Genomic DNA, 25,391 nt, shown 5'->3' on the forward strand with positions numbered 1-25,391 from the left:
CAAGATAATGTGAGTGTAATAATAATAATAATAAATAACAGCCATGAGTAACTCATGCTACTCATCAACCTGATCAAGTCATTTTCAGGACTATTGTTGCCAACCCATTCTAGGAGTCACATAAAACCTGCCTCAAGAGCAGTTAGCAGCCTTGGGAGCTGGGTGTAGGTGGAAGCCCAGTGACAGTGGTGGCTTCTGATAATGTGAGCTGTGCTGCATGGCTGTCCCTCAGGAGAGAGGAGGACAGAAGGGGATGTGCTCTGATATCTGGCTATGGCTCAGTTGAGGGAAACATGGCAAGGACTTTTACCACACAAATTTATTTAAATAAAAGTGAACACATATGCAGGCTAGTGCCCAGGGGGCAAAGATGGGGAGGTGGGAGAATGGGGGACAGACAGAAAATGGGGGCCAGGCAGAGTCTGTGTGGTATAACCAGGCTGCAGGAGGGAGTGGCTAGGAAGCCTTGGGGCAGTGCTGGGCTTCAGTGCTGAGGCAGGGGCCTTGGGTGGGTGAGCCCAGTGCCAGGAGGTCATTTCTATCCCTCACATGCTCCCTTCTCTCTCCCTGATCCCTGGACTCACAGCACTGCCTCCTCAACCCCCTACCCCCTTCCTCATACCAGCCTTTCCCTCAACTACTGAGAGAGAAGTCAAAAGACAAAATAAATAAGAATTGGTGAGTCCTGCCCAGTCTCGGCTATAGGGAAGGGGAGCCAAGCCAGGAAGACTGCCCCGAGCCCTGCTGTCAGCCCTGAAGAAGAGCAGTAAAGTGCAAGGACAATCCAGTAAGTAAAAATATACCAATGCCTTTGTCAAATATACAGCTGCTGGCTGTCGGGGAGCAGGGGGCTGGCTGGTGGGTGACGGCAGCACCCTGGAAAGTATTGGCCAACACAGCATGGAGACAACGGAAATAAATAGGAGTGGGGAGTGGACAGGGGTCCTGGACGTCCCCTGGGCCAGTGCCACTTGAGGGACCCAGACAGAGCCTCATCCTCTTACCAGCCCCAACCTCCCGAACCCCACTTGCCCAGTTCCCCAGTGCTGCGGCACTGACACAAAGCACCCGGCTGGCTGACTGGCTGTAGGAAAGGACTTATAATGTGGGGTGGGCATGGGGGGGCAGGGAAGCCACAGTCAGTCAGGGCTGGTGCCGCCCTCAGTACTCGTCCTGGTCTTCCTGTTGGTGTTCTTCAATTTCATCATCCTCAGGGGGTGCAAATCCCTCCTGGAGAGGAGGAGAGAGAACAGTGAGCCAGCTGCCCAGACTGAGGGTTCAGGTTCCACACACAGTCTAGAGACAGGGCCAAGTGGCCCCAGGTTCAGAGGTCTAGCCTGCTTTCCAATCTTGGTAGAGTAGTGGGAGGGGTGAGTGAGGGCTCACCTCAGTGGCGTAGAGAATGCCGATGATGCCCGCGATGACAGGGCTGTTTTCGCTTTCGTGTTCTTGGCAGATCAGCTCGATGTCACGCAGTTTGCTGAAATAGAAGTCTCGTTCTTTCTCCAGCCCATCCACCGTCAGCTTCAAGTCCAGCAGCTGCTTAGGCAGGAAGAAGTATTTATGCCAGATGGTCCTGCCTCTGACGCTTCTGCCTGCCTTCCTCCTATCCCCAGCGTCAACTCCCCTTTCCTATCCCACTCACCTGTTGGTTGAGCTCAAGAATCTGAGCATCAGCCTCATGACCACCATTTCGGGCTGATGGGGGATTCTTCCGAAGGATGCAGGGTGGGGCCACATTGCTGAGTCGGCCAGAGGTCTGCATGTTCTTGGGGCCTGTGGGGGACGTCCTCTGCGGAACTGTACAGAGGACAAGAGTCAGACGACATGGCACAGCCCCTGAGACCCCGGTATGAGGACCATGCAACAGACAGGCACTCTCCCTCAGAAGAGCAGCTACATCTAGGCCTCCAGCCTCAGCCACATGTGACACTACAGCCACTGCACAGCCCTTTGGCAAGCCTGAGAGCGTGAGTGCCACAGGAAGCGAAAGGAAAGGTGATCTGGGTATTGGGACCTGAGGAGAGCTGGCCTGAGGGCGGGATGCAGGACACTTGGATGGTGAATTTGATGAAGTGGAGTTGGTTGGCTCTATACTGACAGATGAGACCCTAGAGAGCAGCTGATGCAGTCTGTCCCAGCAGAAGCCAAAGCCACCCTCAGTGAATCTCAGCCCCACTCCTCCAGCTCCCTCTCAGTTTGGGCTCCGTTTCCCCCTGCTGGGCTGGACCGGTATTGCACAGTGGTGGAGGACACAGGCTCCTCCCTAGCACAGCCTGCATGCTGTGGCTACTTGCTCTTAGCAACTGGCACCTCCCTAGACAGCAGCTGCTTCTAGTGCAAAGCAAGCAGTTGGGTGGGCCAGGCCCAGGCAGGATAGCAGCGCAAACGGAGGAGGTGGCTCTGCTATGACGGGTCAGATGCGGCTGGGAGCTGCTCCCCTCTTTCTTGCCACACACTTGCTGTCACCACAGGCCTCATTGCTTCTGTTGCTGCTCCTAGCAGCCCAGCAAGGTTTCATTTCTGGAAAGGAATCTCTAGGCTGTGGGATTTTGGAACCTGCTTTCGGGTATCCAGTGGGCAGGGATACACAAGGGGCTTGGGTCCGGGCTCCGGGAGCTCAGCCTGATGGCTCTGGACAGTGGAGCCAGGCCCCACCCAGCTTGAGGCAAACAAGCTAGCTCATGTTATTCAACAAAGCATCCTGGGTCTCAGCAAGCTGCTACCATACCTGGTGCAGGTGGCTCCCCTCTCAGGACAACGTTTAGAGCCCTCTCACCCCAAAATGGGACTCCCCATCTAGGTAAGCAGCAGGTGATGTCATCTGAACTCCGTGATAACAGTCTCCTCCAGGCTGGCAGGGCTGGGCCGGTAGCCCAGGGAGCACTCCTGGCTGGATAGCCCTGCCGGCCCAGCCCCCCAAACTCCCTCCACCAGCTTGGGCATGTTACCTGCTGTGCCAATGAGTTTCTTGGATTTGTTGAAGATCTGATCACCTGGGTTAGGAGGAGGCGCTACGTCCTGGCCCTGCCGCGCCAGCAGAGGGTTATAGTCCTTCCCGTCATAGTTTGCGTCAAAGAATTTCTTAAACCATTGAATAAACTCAAAATTATCTTGGAACTTTCCTTTCACTAGTTTCTCTACAGGAATGATCTGAAATAGACCACAGAAGCACATCATTTTAGGCAGCTGCTGTGGAGGACGGCCTTCCACTGTGAGCACAGGAAAGCCGGCCTAGGCCACAGCATTGTCTACCTTCTCCATCTGCACCCCCTCCCATGGCACCAGAGAGGACAAGCAGGCTGGCAGGCCCCACCAGGGAGGAACTCAGGGACATTCCTTTCCTACAGGCACAGGAAAAATTGTGTGGGAGGTGTCCCTGCCGCCCGCAGGTGAACTGGAGGCTCAGGGTCCATATGGGCAGCATAGCCAGCTGGCATGTTGTGGGCCTCTGAAGAGATGTGGCAGGGGTCATACTCAGAGCCTTAACATCTGGAGTGGGCGGGCCATGAGGAGAAAGGGAAGGAGGTGTTGTCTCGGTGGGGTCTGGGCCGGTGCATTCACTGTGACTTGAGCTGGGTGGACAGCATTCTTTTTAGGGTTCAGGGTATAAAGACATGTGATGGAATAAACCAAGTAGCCCTTGTCACCCTGGCTGGTGGGTCATCTTCTTCCCCAGGGCTACACCGCTCCTCATGGACCCCAGGGGTACAGACACCTACTTTATCGACACCCATCTTCTTGAAGGCTGCTTGCAGCACCTTGAAGTTGTGGATGTATTCGTGTTCTAGTTTGGCCTGAAACTTGACCTTCCTCAAGTGTACACAGCCAGGGAAGAGCATGTCCATGAACTGGCAGTAGGCTGCCCCTGTGAGGAGAGAGGCGTGGCTGACGAAGGGGCCTCCCCCACTACCTGGGCCCCTGCTGCTCTACTTCCCAAAGCCTAGCCCCTCTCCCTTTGTCCTGCAGCTAGGGCTTGTCCATCTGGGATGTTAGATACAGTTAAATTCTCCTTGGCTTTACAAGAACATCCATGATCACCAGTTTTGTATTTATCTGGTGGTGGTGCTAAGGACTGAACCCAGGGCCCTGCAAATATGGGACAGGCACTGTACCACTGAGCTACCTGCCCAGCCCCCATACTGATCCAAACCATGCACTGGTGCCATTCCAAGCACTTCAGTAAGTAGGAGAGCCCTATGCCACCTGACAGAGACAGAGGATGGCTCTTTGACTGGATGGGAAAACTGGCACCTACAAGGGCTGCAGCAGAGAACAGAGTTGGACTCAGAGTGGCTCCATGGGACCCCCATGCTGTTAAATGGTGGCTTCCCTGTCTGTCCTGGCTCTGGTCACCCAGGAATGCCCCATCAGCTCTCCACCTTTGCAGCCTCAGTTTTCTGATTCCGACTCTAAGTATCACGTGCTCTCCCTGCTCTTCATCTTCACGTTAGTTACAGTCATGTGAGCCTTTCCCATGGGTCACCTACCCGAACAGAGCTGTTCGATCTTGGTATAGTTGAGGTGCAGGGAGTCATTGACCCACGCGAGCATATCATGGCGACTCAGATTCTCGCTGGTCACAGATGTGGAGTACACATTGACGGCCATACCCCAGCTGTAAAGAAAGAAGAGATGATGGCTTTGAGCTCTCCCCAGCCTGGTTGAGCCCTGGGGACACAAGGAGCACTCTTTACACAGTCTTGCAATTCCCATAGAGAACGAGTGGGCTTACATGGATTCCTTAGACAAGTTAACTAGTGTCTTTTATACCTAGGCTCTCTCCAGGAGCTGATGAATGATACAAAGTTAACTAAGTTTCTACCTTCAGGAGACAGGCAAACCTCAGCACAGAGAGAAGAGCAGTTGATGAACACATGAAGGTCAAGAATGGCAAAAAATAAAAAAATAAAAAGGTGTGTGTGTGTATGTATGTATGTGTGTGCATGTGTGTATATGTGTATGTGAATGCGTGGGTGTGTGCGTGTGTATGCGTTTGTGTGTGTGTGTGTGTGAAAGAGAGAGAGAAAGAGAGAGAGAGAGAGAGAGAGAGAGAGAGAATCTCTTTGGCTTGTTAGGGTTGTGAAGGCTCAGAACAGAGATGGGAAGAGATTTTCTGGGCAGACCAAGTAATGGGGTGAAGGGGCCCAGTAGCCCAAGAACTGGCAAGAACAAAGGCATGACTCATTTCAAGAGCCCTGAGTTGCTAAGCAGGCCTGGAGCATAGGTTTCTGTGTTGAGGCATGATGCAGTGAGATTAGCAGGGACAGATCTGGAAGGGTTTTGTTTACCCCCGGGGAAATTCTATTTAGTCAACTGGAAGTCACTGGAAGGTTTTAAACAGACAGTAACCTGATCAGATTTCTGTTCTAAAGCCAACTAGCCATTGCTTCTCCTCTGCCTCTGCATCCCCATTCCTGTGGCCAGCGGTCTACTAGATGACCCACCCAAAGGCAACTAAGTCCCATTTGTCCAGAACTGTCTCATAAAACATCTTCGGTATTTACAACTGCAGAGACTATAAACACCAGACCTGAATCAGTCTTGTTATAAACCTGTGAAGTCTGCTAGCCCAACAACCCTCTCTTCTGCCATCTTCCAGTATGCCTCATTCCTCAGCTCCCCCTCCTCAATGGTCCAGGCTCTTCCCTCCCTCTGACTTTTCTCATAGTTTCTGGCAGCCACAGCTACTGGGTACCTCCTACAAAGCCTTCCGGCCACCATCCCTTCTCCCACATCCATTCCAACACCCCTGAATTTATTTAACAGCAGGCGAGGACACCCACACCCCAACTTCAAGCCAACAGTGGTAAATAAGGTGCCCAGGCATGCGTTCGTTTGGCAAACTTGAACTGTTTAGCCATGGCAATGTTGGAAACATCTGGGCTCGATATTCACAGGCTAGGATGCTTTGCACAGACCACTGATGATTTCTGAAGGTTTATTTTATTTTGCCACTCTGGGCCAAAATGTTCCCCACTCCTACAGATGGCGCTGAGCAGAGGCATTCAGGCCAATCCAGGAGGCAGGCGTGAGCGCCTCGCTACCTACCACCCCGAACAGAAGTCAGGAATCAGCTGCGCTTGGTCGTTGCAAAGAAAAGTGGGAATAAGTTCCTATACCTTGGTCTTTATTCGAAACGGAGAAACAAGTGAGATAAAAGCACTATATGCCCTAAGAACTGAAGAGCTCTTATTTCTGGAATAAAAAATGTTTCCAGGTTTTTTTGTTAGTTCATTTGTTTTCTGAGACAGAGTTTCTCTGTGTAGCCCTGACTGTATTGGAACTAGCTCTATTGACCAGGTTGGCTTCGAACTCACAGAAATCCACCTGCCTCTGCCTCCCAAGTGTTGGGATTAAAGGTCATCATCCCTGGCTATTTTTCTAGATTTAATGTGCAGTGTCTTTGGTAAGGAAGACAATATGGCCCCAATTCCTAGTACCCTGCAGGCAGCCATCCCCTCCCACAAGTACCCCCAACTTGATATGCAGAGATGCACAAGGACTATCATCTCTAATGAGATGGTGTCCACACAGCCCAGTGCTGTGAGACCAGGGATGACATGTTGTAAACCACTGGGGGAGTAAATGAATGGACTTCGGGACTGGGGACAGACTGCCAAAGGCAGGCTGAGGAGAGAGCTACCTCTGGCTCCTAGCTGGAAGAATTTGAGGTAAGGCAGAGAGACAGGGTCTGTTTAGGAGTAGCACAAATGGTAGGAAGGGAGTCCCACTAAAATATTTCCAGAGCTAGAGATGTAGCTCAGTTGGTGGGGTGTCTAGCACGCATGAAGCCCCGGGTTTGATCTGCATAAAAAACCAGAGGTGGTAGCATGAGACATAGTACCGTCCTTCTCCACATCAACCTGGAGACACACTCTTGATGGGCTAGACCTAGCTAGACCTGGAGACACACTCTTGATGGGCTAGACCTAGCTAGACCTGGAGACACACTCTTGATGGGCTAGACCTAGCTAGACCTGGAGACACACTCTTGATGGGCTAGACCTAGCTAGACCTGGAGACACACTCTTGATGGGCTAGACCTAGCTAGACCATCAAACTGGACTTTGATCAAGCCGCTCACGCTAGGCCAGGCAGGTGTGACAAGTCCAGCTGTAGAACAGGGCTCACTCAGCTTTGTGTGGGCTGCCTTGTCCCTGGCCCTCACCACCGCTGTCTAGTGGAGCCCATGACATGCATCTTTAACTTAAATGAACCTTTCCTTCAGCATAAAAACCACAAAAGAAAAATCCTGTTATTTACTCCTAGTTCTTCTCTGTTTCAAAATAAGCCCTTTCCTTCACTCTCTGGGGGAAAGGGAGACGAAGTGGGGCTCAAAAGCCAAGAAAAACAAAAATTATCATCGTGGGACTTTCTAAGGACTCAGGATCTGGCAATTTCAAAGGTTTCCCAGGATAATTTTGACTGAGTCTGAACCCGCTGCCCTGTGCCTGACCCTCAAACTCACTACTAGTCATGTTTCTATGCCTGGCTCCCCCGCAGGAAGGGCCCGGAAACATGGTCTGCCACTCAGGGAAGCTGCTGAAGGGATGGGTGACACCCTTTCTCAGTGTCTGCCGTCACTCTCTGACTTGGGTCCCCAGTTCCACTCCTTGGGTCCACAGAGAACTTCACTATGGGACTCTGTGGCATTCTGGGCAAAGCTAACAGTGGTGTCCTTGCACTCACAAAAGCATCAGTGTGTCTGCCCCTACTACTTGACCAAGTTCCTCAGGGCCGGGCTGTGTGATTTACCCCTGGATTCCCTGCTAGCACTTGGTGAGCAGTAATGGCCTAACCACATTGGTGGAAGGTGGAGGCTGGAGTCAAGGCTTCTGAGCCTCTAGGGGAGTCCTCCGAAGTACAAGCAGGGTGGTGAACAGCATGGGTGGATCCTAAGCCTTTCGAGAGGCAGAATGGGAAAGAGTCAAGGATGACATTTTATCTCCTATGTTATGGACTGTGGGGGTTGAAAACCTGCCCCATGTTCAGGGAGATAAACAGTCGAATCAAACGCCACAATGCGCGGCAAAACCAAAGCACGACGGGAAGTCAAGGAGGCATGTAATTCAGAGAGAGGTGGGCCAAGTGGGTGTGTCTGCTGGGCTGGGTGCAGTGGGCACACGTCCTTCTGGTAGCTGTCAAAATGAGCCTCTCCCATATGGACTCATTTCTCCAGGCGGCCCCTGAGCTCTAGTCTGCTGACACTCTGGGGCAGGCCTAAAAGGGTCTAGGCTGGTGGGGTGGTTCTTGTTCTTAGTTTTGCCATGGGAATTCTTGAGTCAAATAAGGGATTTTATTCTGTGTAATGGGTAAGACTTTCAAAGGCAATGGTCCTATACTTCACTCTACAGTCTATGACCTTCAAAAGGGTTTTTAGCCTGAGGGAGGCCTTCCTGGGGGAGGCCTTCTGGTTCTATGAAACCAGACCTGCTGAAGGTTTAGGTCCACTCCATGCATTCCAGAGGCTCCACACTAGGAGAAGCCAAACTGATGGAGGAGGGTCATCTTTCTATCTGTTGTTTCATTGGTTAAGTAATAAAGAAACTGCTTGGCCTCTGATAGGACAGAAAATTAGGTAGGCAGAGTAGACAGAACAGAATGCTGGGAGAAAGAAGCTGAGTCAGGCAGTCGCCATGATTCTCCCACCGGACACAGATGCAGGTTAAGATCCTCCTTGAAAAGCCACCAGCTCGTGGTGCTACACAGAATATTAGAAATGGGTTAGATCAATATGTAAGTGCTAGCCATTAAGAGGTTAAAACTAATGGGCCAAGCAGTGTTTAAAAGAATACAGTTTCCGTGTAATTATTTCGGGTAAAGCTAGCCGGGTGGTGGGAAGCAGCCCGCCGCTACTATTTCAACACCAAACCTGTGTTTGCATGTGCCTGTGTGTGTGTTTGTACTATATATGCATACTATCTGTCTCTCCATCTACCCATCCACCCACCTGTCAGTCTGTCCATCCATCCATCCATCCATCCATCCCATCCACTCACCTATCCATCAATCCATTTATCCATCTATATCCATCTATCCATCTATATCCATCTATATCCATCTATATCCATCTATCCGTCTATCCGTCTATCCGTCTATCTGTCTATCTATCTATCACACATTGTTTTTTAAATCCCAGGTGATCCTGCTGTAAGCCAGGTCTGAGAACCACAGTCATCATCTTGGCAATGGCATAGGCTGGGACAGCAGCATTTATTTATTTTTGCCACCGCTCTTGAGGGAAAATGTTAGTGCCTTCCTCCTTGGTATCAAGACAAATCTCTAGTTTCCTTAGAGTTCAGACTACAACTGCTCTCAGGAGTCACCAGAAGCTACATGACTACTTGTGTCCAGGTCTCCTCCTTGGCCAGAAACCTCCCATTCTGTCAGTGCCCCGTGATGGGGGAAGGGGCATTTCCCATGCTTCCCAGCTCCTTTAAGGGCCAAGTAACCAATCATGTAACCCCTCATCACTGGCCTTTGTGAGAGAGCAGCCAATACCAGAACCAGAGTGGTTCTTGCAGGTGGGGTGCTCTCTGCTCTGGCTGGGTCCATCTTGGGTCAGGGGGACTCATCTGATGGGTCCTGTGGAGATCTACACACCTCCTGTAGTGCCATGAAGAAGCCAGCCTTGTGGCCCCTTGTTAGGCTTGGGGACAGGGGCACACGGGCGCCCTCTTTTCCTGTCCTGAGTCTGGCCCTGTGCATGGAAACAGACACGCCAGCAGGTGGCACCCAGGTCCTTTCTTGCACTGTCTCTCCCAGTCAGGGCCTTCTCCCTAATAGCTTGGATCTGAGCTTCCCTTTCCCCAAAGAAGGCCAAGTTCCCCCCCCAATCTGGTAACAACATGGAAGGGGGTGAATGGGATGCCTGTCACCTCAGAGCCAGGTCAGTTGGAGTGGCCCAAGCAGAGTTTATACTCAGATTCTGGGATGACTCTAGCCTTCACTTCTCCGAAAGCCATTAACTCAACAACTGGTTCAGCGTGTGATGGCCCCTTGGACTGAGGACTGACCCAGGCCCAGCACTCAGTGGCTGGGGCAAAGGCGTATAAAGCACTGGCCCAGACGTTTGCTTCCCATTGGAGCAGCTGCCTGAACGGCAGCAGCGTCACCCTCTGCCATACCTTGTAATAGTAACAGACTTGCCATCAAGAGCTTTTTAACTCCCGGAAGAGGGTGACAGGAAACCTCCCAGGGGCTACACCAGCCGGGTCTTCTAATGTCCTTATTAGAAGGACTACTATTCTTGTGACAAGATGACTGTCTGGAGAAATGTCCTTCCAGGTTAGCTAGAAACTCGAGGGTCACACCAAGATGTGGTTTTGGGAAAAGCCTGCTTTCCAGGGCCTTGACTCCTGTTACCAGCTCCAGAGTCAGAAAGGATGTATAATCCTGTGACTTTGCTAAGTCATTGCCTGAGCCAGGATCCTCAGGGTCTGGGGGCCCACGGCTTTGGATAGGAGGGGAGTTGCTGCTTATTCTGCTGGCTGGGGCCTTGAAAAATGGTTACCAGGAACAACCCTTGATAGCTCGGATCAGAAGGGTTTCTAGAGGGCTGGTGAGATGGTTCAGTGGGTAAAGACCTCAGCTGCCATGCCTGATAACATGAGTTTTACTGATCCCTGGGACCCATAAGGTAGAAAGAACTGAGGTTTTCCCGACTTCCACGCATGGACTGTAGCACAAGCACGTACACACACATGCAAATAAATAATTCTTTTAAAGGGTTTCTATAGATTCCCAGTACTTCTCAGATACCTGGTCTCCCTGGCTGGCACTTCCGCTCCTAAACTGCAGACAGTATGTCTAGAGGCCCCTGAGGTCTCACATTCTAGTGTTTAATTGCCTTATCATCATCTTAACTACACTTCGTTTTTGCTGTTTTGAAATCTTGAGTGGACATCCATCCTCTACCCATGTCTCGAAGACAATTCGGAGGCTCCCATTTTCTCTAATCTCTAGAGATCCCTTTCCCTCAGGTTCAGCCTGGCTCTGGAGAATTCTCTGCAGGTCCCAGGTCACCAGCTCCGCTCAGCACAGCTATAAACTCACATAGCTTTTCTCCCCACAGTTTGAGATTGATATGGTGTCAGCTCCAAAACCTTTGTTGAAAGAGTCCTGGATCTCTCGTCAAACCACTCAGGTTCAAATCCTGTCTCTTCCATATGTCTTGTTCTATTTTAGGCCTTACTTTTCCGCATTTATAAAATGGGTGGCTCCACCAGATGGCGCTATTGAGAGCTAAGTGAACTACGTATGTACCGAGCTCCGAGCACATACAAACTCTGGTGCCCAGTATTGCTAAGTGTCACCATTTTACCGAGAAGACAGAGTCCAAGAACACTTGATTCAGAGAGGGCACCTGGCACACAACTCCTGTCAGGTTTCAGAGATCCTAACAGTGGTTCAGAAGATACCTCAACACTGTCCTGTTCTCCGCCCTTCTGCCTGGGATAGCCATCAGGGTCTGATATGATCCCCTCCCAAGTTTCCCCATATAGCAGCCGTTTGTTGCTGTTGTTGAGACAGGGTCTCACTATATAGTCCTGGCTGGCCTGGAACTCACTTTGCAGATCAGGCTGGCTTTGAAGTTAGGGAGATTCACCTGCCTCTGCCTCCCAAGTGCTGGAATCAAAGGTGTGCAGCACCAGGCCCAGCTCCATATATCTGCTTTCAGAGGGTATCCTACCTTGAAGGAAAACTGGACCTGAGAGGAGAGAACTCTGTGGATCCTGCCAAAATATCTCCACTCCTGATATGGGGTTATGCCCATTGTCTCTGGGCTACCCCTTCCTGCCAGGCCCAGGGGCTGAAGTCGCCTGTCTGAAAACACTGAAGAATTGCTTTTCCTTCCCCGTTTGGCTCACACACTCATGCTATTCCTGGGATATGTGGAGGCAATATATGACAGCAGGGATGGAGGGCTCTGAGGGCTGGCAGAGACACAGGGTTCTGCCAGCGGGTCACAAAGCCCTGGCATGCCTAGCCAATCACCTTCTTCTCATGGCTGAGTGAAGACCTGACTCACAGAGATGTTCACTGGCAAAAACCTGCATCAGTCAAAGCAGAGGTGGGTAGGTGAGTGGTTTAAGGGTTTTACCAGGGGACACACGTGCACCCACTCTGGCAGATCCAGCATAAAATCTGGGTGGTGGCGGAGGCACACAGGGACCAGGGCTTCTTCAGAAGTCCATCCTCACAACATTCCTAAATAGCCGAGTTCTTCCCCTGCTGTGAGCCCTGCTGAGGTCTCAGTGCTGGGTAATGGGTCTTGTCTTGTCAAACAGGATTTGAATTCGTACAGGTGTTTCCATGGGCTGGTCACTGCCAAGGGAATGGTGTCTTTGGGGGAGTCACAGTGAGTGTGCTCTATCTGATCATAACTCAAAGGGCTAAGGGAGAGCTAGGCGTGTAGAAATAGCTCTTATTGCCCAAAGTAGCCCTTTTAGTAAGGCCCATCTGAATGGGCAGGGAAAAAGACAACCATTTCTTTTAAAGGCTTTTCTCTGAATATCTATCTTTCCCACCCCCAAGACAGGGTTTCTTTGTGTAGCCCCAGCTGTCCTGGAACTTGCTCTATAGACTGGCTGGCCTGGAACTCAGAGATCTACCTGCCTCAGCCTCCTGAGTTCTGGGATTAAATGCATTAGAGGTGTGTATCACCACACCAGGCCACGTTTTTACTTTTTGAGACAAGGTTTTGAAAATTTTATGTGGATGATATGTTTTGCCTGCATGTAAGTCTGCACACCGTGTGCATGCCTGGTGCTAGGGGAGACCAGAAGACACAGAACTGGAGTTACAGTCTGTTGTGAGTTGCCATGTCAGTTCTGAGAGCTGAACTGGGATCCTTTGTAGAAGCAGCAAATGCTCTGAACCACTGAGACATTTCTCCAGCCCCATTAACATATTTTAAGCCAACAAAACGCCATGGACCCATCATCAAACCAAGAAGAATGTGATACAATGAGAATGTGGTGCATTGAGGATGTGGTGCAGGGAGGATGTGGTGCAGTGAGGGTGTGGTGCAGTGAGGATGTGGTGCATTGAGGATGTGGTGCATTGAGGATGTGGTGCAGTGAGGATGTGGTGCAGTGAGGATGTGGTGCAGGGAGGATGTGGTGCAGTGAGGATGTGGTCCAGGGAGGATGTGGTCCAGGGAGGATGTGGTGCAGTGAGGGTGTGGTCCAGGGAGGATGTGGTCCAGGGAGGATGTGGTGCAGTGAGGAGTGGTGCAGGGAGGATGTGGTGCAGTGAGGGTGTGGTGCAGGGAGGATGTGGTCCAGGGAGGATGTGGTGCAGTGAGGATGTGGTCCAGGGAAGATGTGGTGCAGTGAGGAGTGGTGCAGGGAGGATGTGGTGCAGTGAGGGTGTGGTGCAGGGAGGATGTGGTCCAGGGAGGATGTGGTGCAGTGAGGATGTGGTCCAGGGAGGATGTGGTGCAGTGAGGAGTGGTGCAGGGAGGATGTGGTGCAGTGAGGATGTGGTCCAGGGAGGATGTGGTGCAGGGAGGATGTGGTGCAGTGAGGGTGTGGTGCAGTGAGGATGTGGTCCAGGGAGGGTGTGGTGCAGTGAGGATGTGGTCCAGGGAGGATGTGGTGCAGGGAGGATGTGGTCCAGGGAGGATGTGGTGCAGGGAGGATGTGGTGCAGTGAGGGTGTGGTGCAGTGAGGATGTGGTGCAGGGAGGGTGTGGTCCAGGGAGGATGTGGTGCAGTGAGGATGTGGTCCAGGGAGGATGTGGTGCAGTGAGGGTGTGGTGCAGTGAGGATGTGGTCCAGGGAGGGTATGGTGCAGTGAGGATGTGGTCCAGGGAGGATGTGGTGCAGGGAGGATGTGGTCCAGGGAGGATGTGGTGCAGGGAGGATGTGGTGCAGTGAGGGTGTGGTGCAGTGAGGATGTGGTGCAGGGAGGGTGTGGTCCAGGGAGGATGTGGTGCAGTGAGGATGTGGTCCAGGGAGGATGTGGTGCAGTGAGGGTGTGGTGCAGTGAGGGTGTGGTGCAGTGAGGATGTGGTGCAGTGAGGGTGTGGTGCAGTGAGGATGTGGTCCAGGGAGGATGTGGTGCAGTGAGGGTGTGGTGCAGTGAGGGTGTGGTCCAGGGAGGATGTGGTGCAGTGAGGATGTGGTCCAGGGAGGATGTGGTGCAGGGAGGATGTGGTGCAGTGAGGGTGTGGTGCAGTGAGGATGTGGTGCAGGGAGGGTGTGGTCCAGGGAGGATGTGGTGCAGTGAGGATGTGGTCCAGGGAGGATGTGGTCCAGGGAGGATGTGGTGCAGTGAGGAGTGGTGCAGGGAGGATGTGGTGCAGGGAGGATGTGGTCCAGGGAGGATGTGGTGCAGTGAGGATGTGGTCCAGGGAGGATGTGGTGCAGTGAGGATGTGTGCAGCGAGAAAAGCATCCTCCTTCCTGGACAGCCCAGGGAGGAGGCCCGGCTTTCATGACCGAAGAACCAGATTTGTGACAATACTGAATGTGGGGCTGTCTTGAGGGGAAGGAGGAGGCACTGCTGTGAGGACCGAAGGCTGCATCACCTTGGCAGCTGAGCAACTCTGAGTATCATCAATATATTCAACTCCTTTTCCTGACTCAGGGTCCTGAGCAGGCAGAGGGCAGGGACAGACTTGGATTTTGCTTCTCTGCTGCCTGGCTGCCAAGGATCTCGGCAGGAAGCAGAGAGGTGTCTTGGGAGCCGGGCACCCTTCTTTTTTCTTCAGTTAGAGTGGGCCTAGAAGCCTGTATGCAACAGCTGCTGAGTGGTAAGAGAGGCATCACCAGAGGTCAGGGTTCAGACGGCAGAGAAGGGCTCAGAAAGATGATTTTCTGTTCTTTTTTATGTGTTTACTCCAAGGAAGTGCTGTTGGCTACAAGGAGAGAAGAAATACCAACTTGGTATCTGGATACTCAAACAGTAGCCTTGGGACTCTCAGCATAGTCTGAAGCCTTTTCTTCAGCAGCAGACAACACAGTTCCCCAGGTTACTCGGAGAAGGATTGCAGGATGGTTCCAGAGAAGGATCTGGCCATGTTCCAGAAGTGTCTCTCCCCCTAGCATGTCCAGAGAAACAGATAGCTGGCCCATTGCAGACGGCCCAAGGACAGGGAATGGAACTGGGACATGTTGGGAGGAGAACATTCCCGTTTCCAGAGACCTATTGGGTCTGGCATCTCCTTTGTGGCTCTCCATGCTCCCAAAGCCTGTCCATGTCTCCGCAGACATATACAAACCATATTACTTTATGTTCTTTTAAAACTACATCTGGGCCGGGCCGTGGTGGCGCACACCTTTAATCCCAGCACTCGGGAGGCAGAGGCAGGCGGATCTCTGTGAGTTCGAGACCAGCCTGGTCTACAAGAGCTAGTTCCAGGACAGGCTCCAAAACCACAGAGAAACCCTGTCTCGAAAAACCAAAAAAAAAAAAAAAAAAAAACTACATCTGGGCTTCCAACATGGTTCAGTGAGTCAAGGTGCTTGCAGCAAAGCCTGATGATCTGAGTTCAATCCCTGGGACTCACGTGGAGGAAGGAGAGAACCAACTCTTCCAAATTATCCTCTGATTTCTACATCTACACCATGGCACACATGTGCATAGACACACACACACAAACATACACACACACACACACACACACACACACCCAAAACCAAAAAGCAGAGCTACATCTCTTCTGATCCGAACCTTACTATAGTAATCCAGCACAGTGTTAAGTTCTTGGCCTTCCCCAAATGCTGGATTTCATGAACTGATTGTTTCCTCTGGCCGTGGCTCGACACTTTCACTGTTTTCTCCTTCCTTCCCCCTATTTAGTGTCCCCTTAGAATCCTCCAGTTTTACCCCCTTGCCCTTTCGACAGAGCACAGACTGCTCATTTATCCTCCAGCCTTTCTATCCACCTACATGGATAAAGCTGTCCAGAACAAACTTAGGATTCAGTGTTGTTTGATTCTCTGTCCTCTGTCCTCTGTCCAGCACTCCATCCTCCCTGCCTACCTTACAGGATTAACCCCAGGTGGAGACGGATTCCACCTTAAGGATGCACACTGGTGAGGTCCCAGAAAGCCCGCCTACCTTCCTGGAGCCTCTCTTCTGGCCTATCACAGGCCCTGAAATACCTACTGGGAGCATCACTCACAGAGGTCAGAGCATTTCTCCACCAAAGGCTTTAATCACCAACTCAGTTCTACATATGAGGAAATGAAGGCTCTGGATTCAAGCGATTTCCCCATGTTCATGATTATCTACTGGCCAAGTGAGGGCTGAGTCCAGGCCTCCTGACTGCAGATAACTCTTTCCAACACCATCACCCTGACTGGAAGAAGGGTTGATGTTTGCATAGCCGCAGTGCAGAACGCTACACTCGGCTTCCTAAGCAGGAAGAGGAGGGAAGGAATTCTAGAGGTTTCGTCTGTCTCTCTCTAACATACCATTTCAACAGCCTTACTTTCAACCAACAAGTATTTGCTGACCACTGACTCATGCGTTCAACACAGTGAGGCACCTTGCAGCCCCAGCACCACCAGGCCAGGTCTTGTCTTTAAGGAGTCTTTTGTTTGGTTGAAGACATAAAGTCATTCATAAAGAACGAGGGACCACATCACTAGAACAGCACATCTGACTTTCAGGCACCCCACTGGCCTGCAAAGGATGAGTGGGCTCAGTAGGCAGGCAATTCTGGGGGAAGGGATCCCTGGTCTGGGCCTGTAAGATGACAGGATGTCAGAGAGCAATGAACACGGGGAACCTGGGGTATGGAAAGTGTGTTTACTGTCACTTTTATTTGACAAAGTGAGCATGAGACCCGTGACTAAGTCCTGGAGGAGGAATGTTAGGGTGTGCCATCAAAGGAGAGGAGGCCAGACCAGGTGGGCAAGTCTCAGGAGCCAGGGAGGGGCTGGTTCCAGGAGGAGGGTGGCAGTCCAGTTAATGACGTGACCAGAACTTAATGGAGTGGTCATTAGTGCGCACAAGAAGGAGAAGGAGTCCTGAGTCATTCTGTCTGCGTGAGGAAGGAGGCTGGACCTCCAAGTGACTGGGAAGTCCCAGCCAGAGGAATGCTAAGGAAGGAATTCAGGAGTTTGTCATCAAGATCACTTGTGCCTGTGGCAGACAAGGGACTGGCAGCCTGGAGAGCGGTGAGATTTTAAGTGTCATATAGATTAAATATAGACTTGTTCTCTGTGGCCTGGTAGGTCCCACATTCCTTCAGAACTCATGGTCTACCCGCCCAGGTCAGTTCTAGATCTATGCGCAAGGAGGCTTAGGAGTGGAGCATATCCCCCATGCTTACAACACGGGATCAAGAAAGAAAAAGGTGAAGTTCAAGTTCAAGGCCAGCTTGAGCAACTTAGTGAGACTGTCTCAAAGTAAGAAAAACAAACAAAAAAAAGTTAAAAGGAGGGAAGGAAGAAAAGGATAAACAGGGCTGAGGGTATAGCTCAGCTACAGGGCCAGCTTAGCTGGGTAAGGACCTGGTTTTAATTGCCAGTACCCCAAAGAATGAGGGGAAATGTTAATAAAATCTACATGAAGTTGAATATTTAGGAAGAAATGTTTTTTAAAAAATATTTTTATTTATGTGTATGTGTGTGTTTTGTGTATGCTGCCTGTGTGCAGGTAGATACCTGGGAGGTCTGAAGAGGGTTTCAGATGCCCTGGGGCTGCAGCTACAGGAGGCCATGAACAACCTGGTATGGGTGCTAGGAACCCACTTGGGGTCCTCAAGCATTCCTAATTACTGAGCCATCTCTCCAGCCCAGAAACTAATGTTTTCAGGATTAACTTGGTGTTTGGTTTAGTTGTATGGTTCACTAGAAGCCCTTCTGACTTCTTGTTTTAAGGAAAGTTACTGTAAGGCGATAAGGAGAAACAAAAGGATTTCTAGGGACATATAGAGACTGCCCTGTTCTCCACCCTCCAGTCCGCCCACCGCAGTGGAACCATGTGCCCCCCACACAGGGCTCCATGCCAGCTACTGGGCAAGGCATGCGGCCTACAGGAAGCCATGAGACCCAGGCTGGTGCTGGGGAGAAGTGAGAGAAATGACCAGAGGAGACACACTCAGCTGAGTAAGCTGCTCTCCTTTTCTTGTTAGGAAAAGCAGAGTCTGAACTGAGTGAGGAGGAAGGGAAATGAATGGGGGCAGAGAGGCCAGCCAAGAGCCTACCCAGAATGCACGCGTGGGTAAGGACGACTAAAGCAAAGTGAAGCCACATCGCCAGCGGCTCTGGATGCCAGGGTCAAGGCGGACATTCGCCAAAGATTATTTTCTTGTGAATACAATATGTTTGCAACAATACAAAGTACTGGCAACAACACCACAGTTAGAACAGCAATACCATTTCTGAAGAGAAACCATCGAGCCACAGCATTTAGTAACCTGACTCCAGGGACAACTTCCAGAGCTCTCGTTTTATATCGTCTTTTCTATGAAACACCAAAAAGAACTGATTCCAAGGACTGCTCCAAGTTTTGAAAGTTTTTTATTTTAAAGTGATTTAAGTCTTGAAATTCAAACAAAAATAGGGTTCTCAGGCGTCCTCATCTGGACTCTCCCAGCTTCCTCCTGTCAGGCTGTACACAATTACTAACAACAGGTCATTACATTTGTTACCTTATCTTCGTGTTGTTCCCCGTGGCTGTGATAAAACACCTGGGCAAAAGCAACTTAAAAGAAGGTTTATTGGGCTCATGGTTGCAGGCCACAGCCTAACACCGCAGGGAAGTCAAGGCCCCAGTTACTGGAAACAGCTAGTTAGACCCAGTCCAGGACAGAAACTGAATGGGTGCAAACTTGTTTGTGCTCAACCTGATTTCTTTCACTCAGTTCAAGAGCCTAGGTCCGGCCACCTGTAGGTAATCAAGACCAACCCTGCAGACGTCCACAGGCCAGCTCCATCTAGATAATCCCTCACTGAGACACTCTTCCCAGCGAATTCTAGGCTGTGCCAAGTTGACAATTAAACCCGATCATCACATATATCATTAATTAAACTACAAGCTGGGAGTGGTGACACACTCGGGTAATCACAGAATTTCAGAGACAGAGATTAGGAGCTCAATACAGAGTGAGTTTACGTTAGCATGAGCTATGTGAGACCTTATCTAAAAAACAAACAACCAATCCAATCCCAGGAAGTCTCCAAAACAACTAAACAAAAAACTGGAAACACTGTTTTTCTTTTGGTTCTAATGAGGAAGCAATGATTTAGGGTTTCAGGGCTCTGAGCAAATCTATAATCCCACCTAGTGGCACGCTTTGCGAGGAGTGTCAGGGTCTTTCAAGGAGCACACAAGGCCTCTCTCGATTATGCTTTGGTCCCTCTTTGTTCTGACTTCACAGGGCATTGTTCAAGTCTGTGGAGAAATCGAGAGGCAGATGATTCTGAACGTCAGTAGATCCAGCCCTAAGAATTTGAGGAGTAACTGGATAGCTGTCACTTGGTCCTCTGAACTGTTCCAAGGTGTTTCTCAAAACATTTTGTTCATATCCAAGACCCCTGAACTAAACAGTATAATTTTAAATATTCTTGATAAAATCAGGCCCAGGCCCTGAGTATTATTGTTTTTCAATGGGTTGATTTAATAAAATTGATAGTTTTTGTTCTTTTAATTATTATTTTTTGGTGACTGGTAAAGGTTTACTTATTTTCATGTTTATTGCCCACACACATTTACTCTTCTGTGAACTGTTTCTGACTGTAGTATTTGAGAGATGGTAATATCTAGTGACCACCTGGAAATCTGTGTGATCATGCATGTCTAACATCTGGAAATCTGTGTGGTCATGCATGTCTAACATCTGGGAATCCTGATGAATTTTCACAAGTCATGCCTCCTGAGGCAAATCTGTATGAACCTTGGACATCCACAATACTTAATTTTATCTTTTACTCACTAGTCTATGAGTTTTATTTGAAGAACTTGACACTAGACTTACTGAAGGTTTTGAAGGTCCACAGAAAGCAATTATTTAAACAAGCAGAATGTTCCCGCTATACTGAAAAAAGGGGGAATTTGATACCAACAGAAAAACACAAATTATCAGGGGACCAAGCAGAAGCTGAAGCTTGCCCAAGATACTCCCCTCTTAAATTTTTGTCAAGGGAAAAAAGTTAAATGGGAAGGACTTGTTCAGAAAAAGAAAATGATGTGGGGTTTCTCAAGGTGCTGATGTGAGTAGGGAGTGCAGAACTCGGAGAACAAACTCTGACTGAAAACTACCAAGGACAGCCTTGTGGGGTGTACATACCTAGAAATATTCTGGACAGCCTTATGATGTGGTGTATGCACCCACACTCAGCTATGCAGACAGGCAGTGTGGTGCACGGAAAGAAAAGCCGTGAGAGGGTGCTGTAGAATATGAAGATGTGTTACATCTGTTTATGCTGAGGAACATCTGTTTAATGATACAAAGGTGTGTTGCATTCTTTTACGCTGCATTTGTTTAACTCTGTGAAGCTGTGTTACTTTGCCTGTCTAAAACACCTGATTGGTTTAATAAAGAGCTGAACAGTCAACAGGAAGGCTGGAGAAAGGATAGGCAGGGCTGGCAGGCAGACAGAATAAACAGAAGGAGAAAAAGAGGGATAAAGAAGCAAGAGAGAAGAAGGAGTAAGATCAAGGAGAGGGGGCTGGAGAGATGGCTCAGAGGGTGAGAGCATTACTTGCTCTTCCAAAGGTCCTGCATTCAATTCCCAGCAACCACATGGTGGCTCACAACCATCTGTAATGAGGTCTGGTGCCCTCTTCTGGCCTGCAGGCATACACACAGACAGAATATTGTATACATAATAAATAAATAAATATTTTTTAAAAAATTAAAAAAAAAAAAAGACCAAGGAGAGGAGGACACAAGGGTCCAGCCATGGAGTAAGAGTGAAAGTTAAGATACACAGAAGAAAACAAAAAAGCCCAGAGGCAAAAAATAGATGAGCTAGTTTAAGAAAAGCTGGCTAAAAATAAGCCAAGCTAAGGCTGAGCATTCATAAGTAATAATAAGACTCTGGTGTGCATTTATTTTGAGAGCTGGGTGGTAGGCCCCCCAAAAAACAAAGAGTAAAAACAACCAGCAATAAGAGGGGGCTGCAGAGATGGTTCAGTGGTTAAGAGCGCTGGCTGCTCTTCCAGAACACTGGTTCAATTCCCAGCATCCACATGGCAGCTCACAGCTATCCACAATTCCAGTTCCAGGGGAATCTGATGTCCAACATACATCCAGGCAAAACGCCAGTGCACAGGAAATAAAAATAAAAAATTTTTAAAGGAAAGAAAAGCTGTAAGAAAAACTCTACATACCCCACTTGCTCTGCCTCTCAGAACTGCCAGTGCCCTGGATGGCGGTGGCCTCTCCAGGGCAGTTCTTACTATATAATACAGTGCCTTTCAGGCATCATGGGGTTATCAGACGATCCAGGGAAAAGTGAGTGTAAATGGCTAATTTAGGATACAAACTCAACTTTATAGAACGTAAGTCAAACAAAGTCAACAGAGTTTATGAAGGTCAAAGTTCAGGTAGTGTGGTAGTCACACAGGACTTGACTTTGACCAGTCTGGGTTAGTAATGGTTACAGGTCAGAGGTTATTAAATGCAATTCTGACTGCAAGAGACTCTTAGGAAGCCTAACATAGGGCCAGGAATGGGCTACTGAGGTAGGGAGGAGGAGACTGGAGGCTGTCATAGCTAGAGTTGTGTGTGGCATGAAGCAACATTCAACAGTGGAGTCAGGGAGGGTTTTGGGAAGAAGCCATGAGCTGGGAGTTAAGACAGAAGTGACGGGACATGACACCAGTCCTGGCTTTAGCTGGATTCCCAAGAGCTGCTTCATGGATTTTGGTTTTCCTTTCTCTTCTCCAGTGGTGGTAATCATGAATAAGGAGGAAAATCACACCCAATAAGGCATCCGAAGAACCTGTGTTCTGTAAGACAGCGCCTCTCACACTCTGGAGTCACCCTTGGGTCTGGGTAAGGTCCTAAAGGACCATTAAAATGGAATCCTTGTCACCCTCCTCCCCCAATATCAGGATTCTGAAATGTTCTTTCTAGAGTGGTGTGGTACGGTGCTGGCGTGTGATGTAGCTGCCTTGCTTGTTTCCTGCTTCTCTGCTGACTCAGGATGATGTTGCCGACAGGTGTGGACATCATAGAGCAGCTGTGGGCACAGCGGCTCCACCACGGGCATTGCACCAAGGCCTTGCAGCACGGGGTGGCTGGTCCTCACTGGACGACTACACACAGTGGCGAAGTGCTCACTAGTTAGTAGGCATTCTGAACGGTGGTGATGCCTGGGGTAACTTGTTCTTTTGACTGCTTCCCAGGAAACCGCAGCACATCACAGCACAATATGATTGGAACAGCCTTGGAATCTACTGACACCATCTTCTCAGTCGTCCGTCAGGAGTAAGGCCACGTCTGTTCTCCCACGCAGCCACCCCCACTGTCCTGCTTCTTGCTTCACACACGCAAAACATGAGTTACCCCACTGAGCTACACCCAGTTCTCTGTCACAGACAAGGTCAGAAACCTGTCGGGTCCCCTCCTGAGGAGCTGTGACAGGATATGGGGGCAGTTATTTCTAATTAGGCCAGATACCAGGTACAGACAAATCTAGACAAGTCAGATGGCTTTGACTGAGGGCTCAGACGAGAGAGCAGAAAAGACTTCAGAGTGGGCTATGTTAGCATGAGACCTGTACTCCCAGCGCTCTGGAGGCAGAGACAGGAGGACTGCTGAGACTTGAGGCCAGCCTGGTCTACAAAGTGAGTTCAAGGCTAGCCAGGGATATGTAGAAAGACCCCAGTTCCAAAACGGAAAACAAGGGTTTTCAGCACAGGGACAGGTGGGCTTGTGAAGCCACACGGTGAGCCTGCAGCCCCACTTCCTGATGGCAAAGGGCTAGAGGGAGAACTGGCCCAGGGCTTCCAAGGTCCCTGGCTCTAGGTTCTAAGAGGCCAGTGGGCATTTCAGAGTGTGGTCAGGGCTAAGGCAAAATGAATCTATGGATAGTGGTCATAGGACTTAATGACAAAATTAAAATATCTGCTGCTGGGGCATACACAACTGGTAAGAGTAATAGTATGCCCTCACCTTTCAAAATATTGTATTTATTTTGTTTGTGCATGTGTTATGGGTGCAAGAGCCATGAGTGTGTGTGTGTGTGTGTGTGTGTGTGTGTGTGTGAAGTTCAAAGAACAATTACCAAGAGTCAGTTCTGGACCCACCTCGTGTGGTATCTCAGGGCTTGAATTCAGGCCATCATGCCTGGCAGAAGTGCCTTTACCAGCTGAGCTGGCTCACTGGCCCACTCTTGCCTTTTCTGGAGGGCAATTTGATGAAACGAGGGAAGGAAGGAAGGAAGGAAGGAAGGAAGGAAGGAGAGAAAAATCAAATGCCTTTACATTTCCAATATACCCTTTGACCTTAAGTTCATTTCTAGGAATTCTATAATAAATCAATAACTATGGGCATATCCACACTTTAGGCATGTATTTATTTATTGTTTCAAAACATGATTTCTTACAGTTCCTGCTGGCCTTGACTATGTAGCCAAGACTGGCTTTGAATTCCTCATCCTCTTGCCTCCACCCCTAGAGTGACGAGTTTACAAAGATGCCCCTGCCATACCCAGTTTTAGGCATAAGCCTATCTATAACCACGAAAAGCTAGCAGGAGAAATGCTCAATTACAAACTGTTCAACACATCACAGTACATCTCAGCTACACTATGTACGAGAACTATTCCAGATGACCAGGAGCTGCTGAGTCAATACCCATCTTCCTCTCCTGTCTGTCCAGAGGCCAGGAATGGAGACCCTTGCTTCCCCAGCCTCCCTTAGAGCCGAGTCACCTTGAGACCAGGAGGAGCCTAAGGGAGCTGGCAGGTCCTTAAGCTTTTACCACCCTGAACTTCTTCCAGATTCCATTATGTGAGCAAAACAACCTCCAACACACACAGTCACACGCACCACACACACACCACATACACATGCCACACACACACCACATACACACACACACCACATATATATACACACACAGCACATATATACACACACACCACATACACACACACCACATACACACACACCCTGCACAGCATTGCACACCACACACACAACACATACACTCACACACATCACACACCACACACATCACACCACACACACATCACACATATGTCCCACACATACCACATACACCACACACACACACCCTTGCTTAAGGTCTCTAACAGAGTTTGCTATTCTTTGCATTGAAACCATGCTGGGGGCTAGAGAGATGGCTAGCTGCTTGTTCAGGTGACCAGAGCTTGGTCCCCAGCACCCACAGCAGACAGCTCACAACTGTCTGTAACTCAAAGTCTAGGAAATCCACCATCATCTTCTGGTTCCCTTGGATACCACATGTACACAAACAGACTACATATTTACTACACACTAATACAAGTAAAAAATAAATCTTTAAAAAAATCTACAAAACAATCCTGATGGGTTGAAGAGGCTTAACAGGTAAAGGCACTTGCCTCCAGACCTTATAGCCTGAGTTTGTTCTACAGGACCCCCATGGTAGAAAGACAGAACTGACTTCTGCAAGTCAACTGACCTCTCCACATTCATGCTGTGGCATGTGTATGCCATCCAGTAAATATTAAAATGTTTTTTAAAGTCCCGAGAAGACAGGTGAAGAGGCCTCTAATGCATTTTAAGGGGATGGATTACTGAACCAGACAACAAACAGGCTCAGAAGAATAATCTAAGGACACAGGCTATAATCTCAACAGTTCTGTCTATGGGGAAGCTACAGGGGATTTTTACTTTATTCTTTAGACTTATCTGGATTCAATTTTTTTTACAATAATGGGGTGGTGGTGCACGCCTTTAACCCACATTTGGAAACCAGAGGCAGGGGGATCTCTGAGTTTGAGGTCAGCCTGGTCTGCAGAGTTCAAGTTCCAAGATAGCCAGGACTATACAGAGAAACTTTGCCTGGAAAAATCAAAATATAAACCAAAAGAAAAAAAAAGAAAGAGAAGTACTCTATGTGTCTGTGTCCTTTGCTATTGAAGAATATAGTGATATTCTGTGTTTTAACAAAAAAACTTGCCGGAAGATCAGAGAAGCAGAGCAGCCAGCCCTAGAGAGTTCTTACCTCTACCAATGCTCAGACCAAAGGGGCAATCCTGTCCTCAGACTGCTTGCTCCTCAGACTGCCTTGGGCTCCTATCTCCACCCAGCCATATCAATCTGTTTCCACCTCCTTAGTGCTGGAATTAAAGGTGTGGGATCCCAAGTGCTGGAATCACCTGTGTGTGAGCTGTTTCTCTTTTAGACTAAATCAATTTCTTGTAGCCCAGGTGGCCTTGAACTAACAGATCCATCTGTCCCCCGAGTC

General features: G+C 49.4%; 1 protein-coding gene across 2 annotated transcripts in view; it reads right to left on the reverse strand.

The window, feature by feature from the left end:
- Window positions 1-304: 304 nt before the first annotated feature.
- The window catches only part of LOC121433083 (microtubule-associated protein RP/EB family member 3), a 51,595-nt gene continuing 26,508 nt past the window's right edge, over window positions 305-25,391 (reverse strand). Inside the window, exons 2-7 of one of the 2 annotated variants that reach the window (XM_041631327.1) lie at window positions 4,491-4,618; window positions 3,723-3,868; window positions 2,997-3,153; window positions 1,646-1,800; window positions 1,387-1,539; window positions 305-1,230 (exon numbers count right to left, since the gene is read on the reverse strand). In XM_041631327.1, the coding sequence (XP_041487261.1) occupies window positions 1,162-1,230; window positions 1,387-1,539; window positions 1,646-1,800; window positions 2,997-3,153; window positions 3,723-3,868; window positions 4,491-4,611 (801 nt within the window). In that variant the 5' untranslated portion in view covers window positions 4,612-4,618 and the 3' untranslated portion in view covers window positions 305-1,161. Of the gene's footprint in view, window positions 1,231-1,386; window positions 1,540-1,645; window positions 1,801-2,951; window positions 3,154-3,722; window positions 3,869-4,490; window positions 4,619-25,391 lie in introns of both variants that reach the window. The other variant, XM_041631326.1, reaches the window with a different exon arrangement.

This window comes from Microtus oregoni, unplaced genomic scaffold, assembly GCF_018167655.1.
Source record: "Microtus oregoni isolate MIOR12 unplaced genomic scaffold, Mior012 000036F_ref0000092, whole genome shotgun sequence".
Lineage (NCBI taxonomy): Eukaryota > Metazoa > Chordata > Mammalia > Rodentia > Cricetidae > Microtus > Microtus oregoni.